Genomic DNA, 13,175 nt, shown 5'->3' on the forward strand with positions numbered 1-13,175 from the left:
CTGGGATTATATTCAACAAAGGCAGAGAGACAGCTGTTCTTCAAGATCTACAAAATGGAGGCAAAACCGTGGTATTAGTGAAAAATTAATTGCCTCTTTATAATGAATCTAGAAAGTGCTGACAAATAATCAGCACTACTAAATAACTTTGTGGATTCAGTTAGGTGAACACCAGGAACCCAGAAGAGAGCATCCCTTGTTCAGGGTAGACCTGCCAAAGACAGGTAAAATTGATACTCTTCATGCCGACTCAGTGTCTGGGTGGTAATCATCGGGTGGAGGCTTCATTTAATTGGGTCATGCAGCTCAACCCAGCACAGCATCCCTAAAGCCTACCAGCCAGCCTCAGTTGAATACCCCCTGTGATGGGGACCTGCTACTTCTCCAAGAGAACATTCCATGTTTGCATTGATAAGGTTGTTGGAAAGCACGCCCACAAGACTGCAGTGTAAGTGTCATAAAAGAGCACTGCGTTGAAGGGACTATGGCTCAGTTTCAGAAGAGGAGGGCATATAGCTGTAAGAATACCATACAGGATTACGATACCAAATTTCAGAATTCTTTGTGGTTTTCCTCCTGAAGAACAAATGCTATGTAGAAGATACAAACATGCTTGCAGAATCTTCTCTGTTAGGGAGAGTGGTGCTGGATAATAATATTGGTCTAGTATGCAGTTCATTATCTTGTAGATAAAACTAAAAGCAATTCCTCTTTCCCATTGACTACTGTGAGTTTGCCATGCAAAGCTTTAATTACAGTACATACTCATATATTCATTTTCAGCTTCCCTACTAGACTGTTTTTGTTCTTAAGGAACTGATCATCATAATCCAGAATTAGTTAGTAATACACTGTACGTGGGAAGGAAGTGGAACTATAGGTTTATTCATTTAGTTTATTTACTATTTTACGAATATTATGTGTCTCCCCAATTGGATTCCATATTCCTTCAGGGCAGAAATTACTTCTTATACCTGACAGTAGACCCAACACTGAGCACACACAGTACCTCACCAGTATGTGCTCAATAATTATTTGTAGAAAACTATGTTGGAGGTAGTACATTGAACATGTGCTGAAGAATTAATACAATTAGCAAGGACCATCGAGCCATTGGTTTTATGCTAATAAGACATCATAATTTAAAGAGTACATTGCATTTATTTAACCCCATAAATTATAACTCCTACACATATATAAAAGTTTTGTATTTTTAAAGTGCTTTAAAAGATATTTATTTTTTTAAACAAGTGGAAAATAATGTTCTTTAAAAGACATTTCATTTTTTTAGTGGAAAATAATATTACCAAAAGCATACAACAATTTGTTCATCATCTTCAAGAAATGAAATTTGTATGTAAAATACATATGTAGCACTGAATCCCAAAATGATGGGTATGCATGGTCGAAGTTCAAATCGGATTTGCTATTAAATCCATCTGTCTGGTGTCTGAAGTGAAGAATGACCTTGAGTGGGGAGAGGGCGGTGCATTGGTAATCAGTGTTTTGAAGGTGAATTTCCTCACTTTGCAGTAGGTTTGACTTAGTGGTCAGGACAGCCATTCAGATTGACAGTCCCCTGGACTTCCATAGCTTCAGTGACAGGGAGAGGAATGTGGTTGACTTGAATATTCTTCAGACAGCCAAAAAATGATTTCCATACAGGGAGCGTCAGGATCTTCAAATCGGCTAAAAGAGAAAACGAGAGGCATTCAATGCATAATTTATACTGTCACATGAATGCATCCGATTTTAAAAATATTTGGGTTAGAGCTAAAAAACCCAGGGTCTCAGACGACCAGACCGTCATTTCCTCTCTTTAAGAAGGCGCCCAACATCCCACCTGCTGTTGTAAATCAGCACAAGGCTACTCTTCAAATTCTTCAAAGAAGGAGATTCCACAGCCCAAATCAATAGATAATAATTCTGAACACTAGTGCTTTTTATGGTTATAGAACACCTATAAAATTAATGACCAAGCTATTTGGAGGGACATAAAACAATGAAGAACGATAAGGCTCTTTCCAGGCAAAATTCCAGTCTTGAACCTGACTCCATCTCAATCCACTGATTCTCCTATCTGGCCTCACAAAGCTTAATAACTCACCAGTAAAATTTAATGCCTAGAGAGGAGAGACCAATTTCTCAGCCCCTTTCCTGATTCTTTGCTGATATCAGCTTCCAGGTTAATGCAGACTCTTAGGAGAGGCTTATAAATTATAGGCTTGAGACAAGAGGAAGCTGCAGTGGCCTGGACTGCTGAGAAATGTGCCCACGGCTGGCAACTGGGTTTCCCCACGTGCTGGAGAAAAGGGCTTCACCGTCTCCACTGTATAGCCAATAGCTGCCATGCTGATAACTCATGGCTGGGCCCTAGCATTTATTGGGTTAAGATGGCAACGTCGAGAACTGACATGAGGCAACATGCGTATAAAAGTCAGGACAAGAGTTACCTGGAACACCTCCAATGTGGAGTGGCTCCTGAGTGCTGGCAGGTGGGAAGGGGAGCCGTCCAGCTGTGTAGCTATTATCTGTATCCAGTTCCAGGTGCAGGATGTGTTGTTTTATGGTGACTGGAGGGAAAGGAAGGAAGCTGGTCAGATATTATCTGAAGAGAGCTCTGCCCACTGTTTCATGTTGACACTAGTGTGTCACTACTGACTTCTTTTTAATTATTTCCTGTAGGACCTGTGGGAGTACTGTTCATAGGCATTTGGTCAATTTAGACATAAATTCAACAAATCTTTCCACACCAGGTGGTGTTTAGGTGCTTCCGCATATATTACAGAATTTAATCCTTAAAATGAATCTGTGAGAAAGATATTATCACTCCTATCGGCTGGATAAGAGACTGTGACTCTCAGTGATTGAGGAGCTTGACAGCTGGCTTGGTTATAAGTTAAATAACTTGGGATTCAAGCCCTGGTCTCCTGTCTCCAGAAGCCATGCTTATGTTAATGGAATCTCTGCTTTTTCCCAAGAAGACTTTGACTCCTGAAACCTGACTCCAGAGACAGTAGCTTTTGAAATAAAAATTCCTTCCATGTGAACAAATGTAACTAATTACAGTGTAGTTAGCTTTCGAATTAGCCAAGAAAAGACTATTTTTTTTACAAAAGTTATTTCAGTCAATACAGGTAAATATATCTCCAAACCAATGTCCACACGTTATTCATAAAATAGCGGATTCAGTTTGAGAGATTGTGCCTGTTCTCTACTCAGTGGTTTGTCTAAATCATTCGCATTAATATTAAAATGGTTGTTGAAAAAAATAGCTTAACAATGACCTTTCACAATAGCAAGAGCAAATACTAACAAAGCACTTATTAGGATTGAACCCTGTTAAACCCTTTACGTGCATTATCACATTTAATTTTCACCACACTGGGAGGTGTATGCTCTTTTTAATCTCCATTGTGTAGATGAAGAAACTGAGGATGAAGAGCAACTAAGTAGCTTGCCCAAGGCACACAGGTAAGGCCTGGGACTGAGATTTGACCTCTGTTCTTTTTGACTTCAGAGCCCAAATCTAAATCACAATGTTATAATACCTTGAAAATAAGCACAGTTTAACAGTTTCCTGGGATTAAAAAAAAAAAAAGAAAGAAAGGAAGGAAGAAAAGAAAGGAAAGGAAAGGAAAAGAAAGAAAAAGAAAAAGAAAAAGAAAAAGGAAAAGAAAAAGGAAAAGGAAAAGGAAAAGAAAAAGAAAAAAAGAAATCTCAGCATGTTATGGAGAGCTGGAGGCAACAGCCATGAGTCACATAAATGCGTTGGGGGTAGAATAAACATGTTCTCACTGTGTTAACATGGTGGGCTGACCCTGGATAGATGAACTGAGGCTGCATTTGGGACATTCAAATCCAGATGGGAAGGGAGACTGTTTCAGTGTGTGAACAATAGGTTACTGGACGTCATACCTGCCACCGAATGCCACTGTCCGTCACACAGAGACCACTTTGGTGTGACCGATGTCAAGATCCCACCTGCCTCACTGTCCACAGAGGCCATGACCTGAAACACATATGCATTTTCCTGTTTTCTTCTGAAAGGTAGGTGGAGGCAATTTCCCCTGCCATCTTCTCTTCCCAACCCTTCTATCCTGACAGCTCAGGAGCACTTTAGATATAGGTTGCCCTTTCCCACACCAAGTAGTCACATGGGGTCCAAGGCTTTGCAAGCATCTGTGCGGCATCTCTTCCAGGCAAGCAAGCTGTAAACCTAGGGCCCTGCCTGCAGTCCTGCCAAAGGCAATAAGCGCTTCCCCTCAGCATCCTAACCCCGCCCCCATGAGGTCCTACTCAAAGGTTACCGATTAGCATCAAAGATCCTCCTTAGCTATTAATATGTGACAGTGGCTCTGTTTAGAAGGACATGTAGAATTTTAAAGGCAAAACTGCTGGCTGAGGCCTACATCCTGCTGCAAGGGCCAGCCAATTATAATAATTCCATGAATGCATGACTTATAGAGCGTTCTCATCCAAGGAAATCAACAAGCTAACCTATTGCATTTGTACTGGGCATATATCAGGACTCAGGCACTCAGCGTGCTACTGTGAAGAATCCCACATTCCCACTCTTTGGGCCAGAATTTTCCAAGGGCTGAATCAAGGTGAATGAAATGAGAGGACTAAAATAAGCGTGTTGATAAATAATTTACATTTAATTTGCATGTAGCTAGAGAGTGCAGCCTATTCTTGGCCAATTTTCAAGCTAAATATTGTGACTGCTGTTATGCAGGTTATCATGTCTTGATTGCATTTGTTTGTGATTATTTCCTATCCAGAATGCTCTCACTGGAGACTTTCCCCAACTCCTATCCTGAAAAACCAGCCTTATCTCAACCTTCAGCAAGGAGATAATTGCTTGCTTCTTGGAATTGCCAGAGGCCTGCTCAGACGTTAAGGCTGCAACTTAAATGAAAAGTGTTCTAGGAGTTTGGACTATTTCATTTTTCTCTTAGAGTTTTTCCCCTCACTTTTAATAAACTGTAGAAAAATGGAGGTGAAAGAAAATGTCACATTATCAGTTTTGGCCTTGGGGCCTCAATGAAGTCTTCTGGAAAAACATGGTTTTAAAGAGATTTTTTTGAAAAGGAAAGTGATATAACTGGGTCATGAAAATAAGACACTGACTAGGCCTGAGAGTAATGGGAAGGATGGAACAGCAGGAGCATACACTGAAGAAGGAATCTATGAAAAGCCAAAGGAAGCCTGGGTGGAGACCCAGTGGCCAGCTTGTCTCCAGGGACCAGAAAGGCTGGTGAGTTGTATAGAGAGGATAAGGGACATCTGAAACTGATTCAGTGGACACAAGGCCATTGGCCTGGGTGTGACATGGTATAGACAGCTGGCGAGAAAACACATCCCATGATTTCTGGCACTGCCCTTATGCATAAAAGTAGAGACGTGACAAGGATGAAGGGAGGAGAGAAAAATGAACATTTATTGGGTATGTAGCAGTTTCTATTCTCTTGACAAAAGCCCTAAGATATAAGCATTATTATCTACATTCTAAAGATAAAGAAATTGAGTCTAAAAGAGGTGAAGTAACTTCCCTAGGCTCATATAACTAAGTGGTGCAGCTAGAATTCAGCCCAGCTTGTTTGAATTTTTTAAGTTTTAAAAGTGAAGAAGAAAACATTGATGATCAAATTACTTGCTGAAGAAAAAGGGTAAGTCGGTCCTGAAGTCAAGTCTCTGATATAGAAGAATGGATTCCACACTACCATCACTTCACCTACGATTGTCTCCAAAACTGGAATCTGGTTCTAATGTAAATTCCTACGCCCTTCCCATGTCATCAGACGCTACGCACCTTTCCTGCCTCCATGTAAACGCATAAATGCCTCCCGGGTTGACTGCCGATGTGTATAAGGATTCCAGTGAGACTTCTTGGGCGAATGCTAAACACGAGCTTAAATTCTGGCCCCAACAACACAGAGTTAGCTTTCAAAAGAAAAAAACAAATCAAGAGTTAAAACATCATAATTCAAGAAAAAAGATGGAGCTCTTCAAAAGACTCAAAGACATAAACTTTTCCAAATCGCTCCTTACCTAGTTTGACGTGACCTCCTTCTTCGGAGAAATAAATGCCTTTCTCCAAAGAGCCACCCAAGCAGGGAGACACCCCAAAGCTTGCCGAAGGGGTATCCAATGGTTTCAAATCCAACTGAAACTTCCTCAGGCATCCCACAAAGCTGTTTTTGGGGAGACTCTGCAACCAAGTGGAAGAGAGAGCAAACTTCATGACTCAACTGCCAGAAATGCATGGGAAGGCAATGTTCAGGGCAGGGGTAATTGTCTGCTAAAGGGGGCAGGTTGGGGGATTCATTCTTCCTGTTTTAAAGAGTCAGGTGGGTTTGACTGCTCCATTTGGCTCCCTGCCAAAAGTGTCAAGAAAAATCTGGATACCAGACATCTGTGGGTGGTCAAAGTTTGAAGGTGCCACCAAACCAAGTGGCGTGTGTGCAGAGGGCAGTGCCAGTGGAGATTGCTCACTAGTGCTGGACAAGAATGGGGAGGGGTGACCCGACCCTGGTCCACGTAGAGCGGCAACAGGGGACATTTCCACCTTACACTTCACAAATCTCACCGTTTCTTTGCAGGCACAAACCACTTCTTAGGGTTTCATAAGCCCATGTGATTGCTTAATGGAGGGCAGCTGACTGCAAAAAGAGGCCATAACATTCCAAAAATAACGAAGTGTAGAAAGGTTCCCTACATCATTGGGCTCATTGCACCACCAACAAATCATGAGTGCCATAGAGTTAAAATAACATGCAGTGCCCAGCATCGGTGGGCTTGCATGAAGCCCTGTGCCTGCCTAAAACTGACCTGAAGCAGGAACTCTCACCTGGGGCCCGGGGATGTGCTTCTGGGTTCTGTGATCCCTTCAATTACATACCAGATACTCTCTGTATGTGTATTACACTGGGGAGAGGAAGTGTGCTTTCATGAAATTCTCAAAAAAGTTAAAGAATTACTGAATTAAATTCCTAAACTCCCTTCTAGAATAAACGCCTTTAAGACCTTGGAATCCTACATGACAGAGGCAAGAAAGGATAATTTTAAAAGAATATGGTAATATTGGAGATGTGTGTTGTGTCAGTATCAAGGATAAAATACTGATTTGGCTCCTTAGGAAATTTTTAGTTTCTTAAGATTTGCCATCTTATAGAGTGAAGACCCGGTAGCTGAGACCCAGCTCAGACTCTCCAGGATGGGCCACGACCTAACACTGAACGCCTACAGGCTGACTGCAGGTTGGTATTCAGAGGCAGACATGCTTTGATTGGATGTGGCCTGCCTGCCCTTTGTGTGGATTGGAACGAGGGTAATTCAATGGTTTGCACCCTCAGGTGGAAGGAAGGCTGCAGAAAGAAACTTGGCTTGTAAGAAAGTTGTAAATGGGGTACTACGGATAGTCCCAGATATTAGGATGAGAGTGTGATTTATCCAAGTCAAAAGAATACCAAAATTGTGCCTTGAATAGTTACCCCACCTTGTGATTCCTCTGAGAGGGTAATAGGTACAAAGGTTGCAAAAAGCAAACAGTAACATTGAATATCCTCCTTAACAATAAATATGTTCTGTAGTATATATATAATAGATGTTACATACACTATTTTATGTTATATATTTTTATGATATACCTGTTATTATATAGAGTAAAGCAAAACAATATTTTATGACTTGCTGGGGATTTGGCCCAAATTCCATTGCAAAACGCGAGTGGGCCAGGCTGAGCTCTGTGGAGACACTGTGGCCTAGGTGAGATCGGCCGGAACGCTGAGAATCCACACCGGAAGAAATGAACAGCTTTAATTATGTCTATCTCCAGACCAAGATTTGAGTCTATGCCCTTCCTCCGCCACTGCAAGCAAACATCTCACCAGAATGGGCCACCAGCCTTGAGAGAAGGGGCTAGAGGGGCTGAGCATCTGACAGTGCACTGAGGTGGAGGGCAGTTCTTAGGCCTGAGCTGCCGACAGGACCATCTTACTTCACTTTGTGGGAGAGAAAAGCAAATATGGTAGAAGAACGATGGGTGGGTACAACCACCCCAAGTGACCCAGGTGCAATCTGTGTTCTGGCAGCATGGGAGAAGAGAGAGGGAGAGGGAACTATAGAGCTCAGCCCTGGACCTGTGGCCCCCTCAGAGCCTTTGAACTTGACAAATCCAGGTACACAACCCTCCTTCTTGGGGACAGACAGACTTGTGACTTTCCCGTAGCCCAAAGTGTTTCCAAGTTTGGTCCTTGAGAAATTTTTATTTCAGACACCAAATAACATTAAAGTACATATTCAGTTATTAAGTTATTCCTTTTTCAATTCTGTCACTAGGCTTCTGAGTAGGTCAAGAGATAAATTTTAGTTTTGTGTTAATGTTTTAAATACCTCTCGACCACTTGTCAAGTTCCTTTTGCTACAAATGAAGGGCGTGCAGGCCACACTGTATAGCTAGACCTTTTCAACACTTTTATTTTCGTGTATTTATTTTTATGGTTACCTACTAAATGTTGTAAAGGATGTTGGGTTTCCATGTATCTGAGAGAAAAAGATCCCTAAAAACAAATTTAAACTAAATAGTGAGTTGACTGAAAGCAAACTATTAAGTAAATGTTTTACTGGATATGGCAGAGATGGAGAAGGTGGCACAAATTGCTAAAGTCAGAGAAACATTACCTTAATAAAAAATCTCTGCCGACAACCTAAAACCTATGTTTTGCATTCTCTGGAAGAAAAGCTAAGAGATTCATGTTTATGAAGCCATGGAGAAGCCCTGAGTTACTCCTGCAGGGCCTGTGTCTCAAGCTCCACCTTTAAAATGAAGGGTTGGGAATGGGGAATGGTTACCTCTCTGTGGACTTATGGGTATTAATTATATTATTTAAAAATCATTTAAAGTATTTTGATATACTTGAATATCTTATATAATTATAGTGATTATATTATAAAGTGCCTTATTTTTATCTGTCTCTGAAGCATAACTATTTACCTTTGGTTTTCCTGATGGAGACGATCCCAGTGAAATTGGTGCTCTGAGGCTCATGGTGAAATTTCCAGGCAAACTTCCCTCCTGTGCCCTCAGACCATCCACAACCAAGCGCCCCTTTTTTCCATCTTGCCCAAATGCCACCTTAAGAGTAAAGAAAATAAATTAATCATATTCTTACCTTTGACAATTGGTGCTATATTTTATTTAGTGGTCACAGATTTTTTAAAAAAACTATTTTTTCTGCCCCTTCAAGTAGTTTTAAAAAATCAGAGATTTTCCTCCCTAGTGTTGTCATTATATCGCCATCATTTTGTGAGATTATGTTAGATATTGATCAGCGTGAGCTAAAAAAGGGTTACTCAAAAGTGAACCAATAAAGATACAATTGATCTGGAAACTTATAAAAAACACAAAAAAACTGAAGTCAAAAAACATAAATATACACGCACCCATGCAACAAAGGGAAGGAATACTTTGTGCAGAAGTAAGTGGGGGAAGAAGTCATGTGCTCCCTTAAGCAGGGCTCCTGAGCAAGGGACCAGGGGCTACTTCTCTTCTAATGAGAGTAGTGAGTGTTTTAAACTTTTTGTTAAAAGTCAATATCCCTGAGCTCCACTGTGGAGTCTGCTACCTCATGGTTATGAGACTATTTACTGATGGCTCCCCAATTTATACACCTAGCGGTGACCTCTGGCCTCTACTGTTTACTGAAATATGTGCTTGCTTGTCTGATAGGCAGCTCAACCCTAGGATATTGGGGCCAGAACTGTTACTCCTCCCCAGCTCTAAATTGCTTCTTTCCCAGCCACACCCACCTCCACCCCATCTTTTCCATCTCAGAAAAAGTCCCACCATCGACACAATTACTGGTTCAAAATCATAGGGCTTGATCTTGACTCCTCTTTTTCTCATACTCTACATGCAAGCACGGCCTCTTGGATCTGCCTTCAGGACACATCCTGGGCAATCCACTTCTCTCCACTTCTTCTATGGCCTCTCGAAGCAAAAGCAGTAGCATCCATCTGGTCTACCTACTTCTACTCTTATCCTCTTTTAGTCTCTGAAACTAAATAGGGTTTTGAAAATATAAATCTGTTCATGCAATGCTCCTTTTTTAGTTTTAGACTCTCCAAAAGCTTCAGAGACAGGGAATAAAATCCAAAATTGTCATATTGGCCTTCAAAGCTTAAATGATCTGGGTCCTGTTTTGCTTTTAAATCCCATTTCTTATCCTTTCTGTTTTGTTCACTCAGCTAATTTCTACCTTGGCGTCTTTGTCCCTGCTGTCCCCTCTGCCTGGAATTACCCTCCCTCTAACTTCACGTGATTGTCACCACCTGGAGGAGGCCTTTTTTCACTACCCTATCTAAAAGAGTCTCCCTACTCAGTCACTCCCTTATCTTGCTTTAGCATGTTCTCAAAGCGCTTACCAGTATCTGAAACATATTGGGAATTTTTTGTTTGTTTGCACCAGGATGACAGCTTATCAAATATTTGCTGACTAAGTGAGTACAATTTGTCAAATCACTAAAGTTTTCTGAGTTCAAGTTCCCTCATCAGAAAAAAAAAAAAGGTCGTTTCTTGCCTTAAACTGTATTTCTTTAAATCTGGGAAGCCTGAAGGAAGGCAAGAGCTGGGGTGCTAGAGATGGGGGTCTTTTACACTTGTGTTATAGAGAAGGCATTCCAGGCTCAGAGAGGCTCTTGGAGACCTGGAAATTGTCCTGAAGGAGAGAAATGGTCTAGGAAGCAGAGGTGGGAGTAGGCAAGACGGAGTGAGGCAGCTCAGGGAGGCATGGAAAGGATTGAAGAAGTGGGTATAGCCCATCTTGGCATTTAAAATGACATCCAGGCATGGCATATGTAGCCGTCTCTAGTGCTGAGATGTTGGAGTGCTCAGTGCCTCCAACCACAGAGCTCTCCCAGTGTCTGTGCCTTCATACCTAGAAGAAAGCTGAGACTCCTGTTTGCAGCTACTCAGCAGTGAATTCTGCACCAACTGGAGGTTCTAACACAGCCCCGGCTCTTACCGTGTGCCACTTCCCATCATTGTACTTTTCTTTGCTTTTGAGCCTCAGTTTTTTCCCTTCTGCTCCCAAAGCAAAGACCAGACGTCCTTTTGAAAGATATAGAGCCATAAAGGAGTTCTTAATGCCTGTGTGAAACACAAGCCCTCTGGAGGATATTGTCTGCATGTCCACAACAAACTGTGACCTGTGGGAGACAGGGAGCAATAGGCAAAGAAGAAAAATAGAGGTTTTTAGTGTTTTTCCAAATCTCTCCAAAGGTGGGAGAGACAGTGAGGAGCTAACACTCAACCCCCATTATTTAAATGAATAAACAAGGCATGTACTGATTAAATGACCTGTCTCTCTGGGAATTTTTAAAAGTTATTATGTTTTGGCTGTTAAAAGTTTTGTTGTATAATTCCCTAGGGTATTGGGGAATAACGTGAAAGTTCTTCAGCAAGCTTAGCTAGTGGTGTAAGTCCCAGCACATGGAGGGACAAAGATACCTTATTTAAAATAAATAAATAAATCATCATTTAAAAAAATTACAGTAAAATACACATAACATAAAACTTAGCATCTTAACCATTTAAAAATGTTTAAATACATTCACATTATTGTGCAACCCATCTCCAGAACTCTTTATCTTGCAATACTGAAACTCTGTACCCATTCAACAATTCTGTATTCCCCTCCCCCCAGCCCCTGGCAACCACCATTCTGCTTTCTGTCTCTATGAATTTGACTATTCTAGGTACCTTGTATAAGTGGAATCATACAGTAGTTGTATTTTTGTGACTGGCTTATTTCACTTAGGCACCTATACTTTTTAAACACAGTGACTATACATTCGATTGTATACATGCAAAGAGAAGTTGTGAAGAGATGGTGGGGAATAACTTGAATAATAAGGATTTTATCTAAGCATCAGATAAGCATTTTCTTCCTGTAAGACACATTTAACACAGAGACACAGAAGTACAGATCCACCTTCTCCCATCCACTTTGATGTTTCTCAGACCTTAATACCTTACCTATGATGGAACAGGAATTAAGCAAGCATCATGCAGTAAAAGCAGAGAATAAAAGTTAATATTCATTTGCATGATGGCTACATATCATATACACATCAGGCCAAACAGGCTTTACTTTCTATGAAGGCTCAATTCATTCATCTATCCATCCATTCCTTTACTTATTCGTTCATTCAACAAATGTTTAATGAGAGTGTAGTATGTCTAAGGCACTGTGGTGGGCACTGGGAATGCAGCAATGGATGTTTCATTCCTTGGGTTGTTGATGGCGCACCCCACTTAGGTGCATGGGGAGGGGTGCTTAAAAGTGCAGTGGGAAAAGGTGGTAGGAGATATAGGTATTAATTAATAAGCTGTCATCACCCATTCTTTGTGGCTTATGTCTAAGCGCACAGCAGACAGAGGGCAGGACTGGATCTGTCCTACTTAAAGCTGTATCCACAGTGCCTAGGACACATTAGGTCCTCAAGAAATAGTTAATGAATTGAATAAAATGTCAGATGGAAAATTTGGAGGCAGAATCAGGAAGTGGAAAAAAATTGCACCGCTTACTTCTCTTTGCTTTTCAATACTGTGAGGCTGAGCAAACATTGAGATGCACTTTAATTCTTCAGATTAGCAAGTTTCCTTGAGGGTAACGTTCTTCAAAACGAAAAAGATATCTATATTTGTTTAATTAAACCAAGCAGATGGTGACACTGCTCAGTATTTCTCTTGTATCTGTGTGTTAGTGTGGAGGTTTGAAAAATGAGGGTTAGCCAATATAAGGAGGATATTAGAACTTGCTACAGCATTAAAGTGCTTTGCATATGCGCGCTTGGTTATCAGAATTGACATTTGCTCTCCAGAATCATTTCCTAAAGCAACTTTCTTTTAGAAAAGACTAATGGACTAACACTCAAAGGTGTCAGTAAAAAGCCTGACTTTCTCAGAGCCACCCGGCAGTCTGAGGACCTCCCTACCCATTCCTCCTTCCTTCCCCTTTCCTTTCAAAGGCATCAGGGCCCTATCACAGCTGACAGATCTCTTTGTCAGCTCTCGCCCCCTCCCCCTTTTTGTACAGGAACAATAAATCTCCTGCACATGGAATTCCATCCTGACATCTGTATCCTGCAGAACCTGAACTGGCATAGGG

General features: G+C 41.2%; 1 protein-coding gene across 2 annotated transcripts in view; it reads right to left on the reverse strand.

The window, feature by feature from the left end:
* Positions 1–735: 735 nt before the first annotated feature.
* The window catches only part of LAMA3 (laminin subunit alpha 3), a 250,555-nt gene continuing 238,115 nt past the window's right edge, over positions 736–13,175 (reverse strand). For both annotated transcript variants that reach the window (XM_081078751.1, XM_081078752.1), the window contains 7 exons: positions 11,028–11,211; positions 8,999–9,139; positions 6,055–6,214; positions 5,816–5,946; positions 3,919–4,012; positions 2,454–2,573; positions 736–1,689 (listed from right to left, as the gene is read on the reverse strand). In XM_081078751.1, the coding sequence (XP_080934877.1) occupies positions 1,544–1,689; positions 2,454–2,573; positions 3,919–4,012; positions 5,816–5,946; positions 6,055–6,214; positions 8,999–9,139; positions 11,028–11,211 (976 nt within the window). In that variant the 3' untranslated portion in view covers positions 736–1,543. The remainder of the gene's footprint in view (positions 1,690–2,453; positions 2,574–3,918; positions 4,013–5,815; positions 5,947–6,054; positions 6,215–8,998; positions 9,140–11,027; positions 11,212–13,175) is intronic.

Source organism: Rhinolophus hipposideros, assembly GCF_964194185.1.
Source record: "Rhinolophus hipposideros genome assembly, chromosome: 17".
NCBI classification, from domain to species: Eukaryota; Metazoa; Chordata; class Mammalia; order Chiroptera; family Rhinolophidae; genus Rhinolophus; species Rhinolophus hipposideros.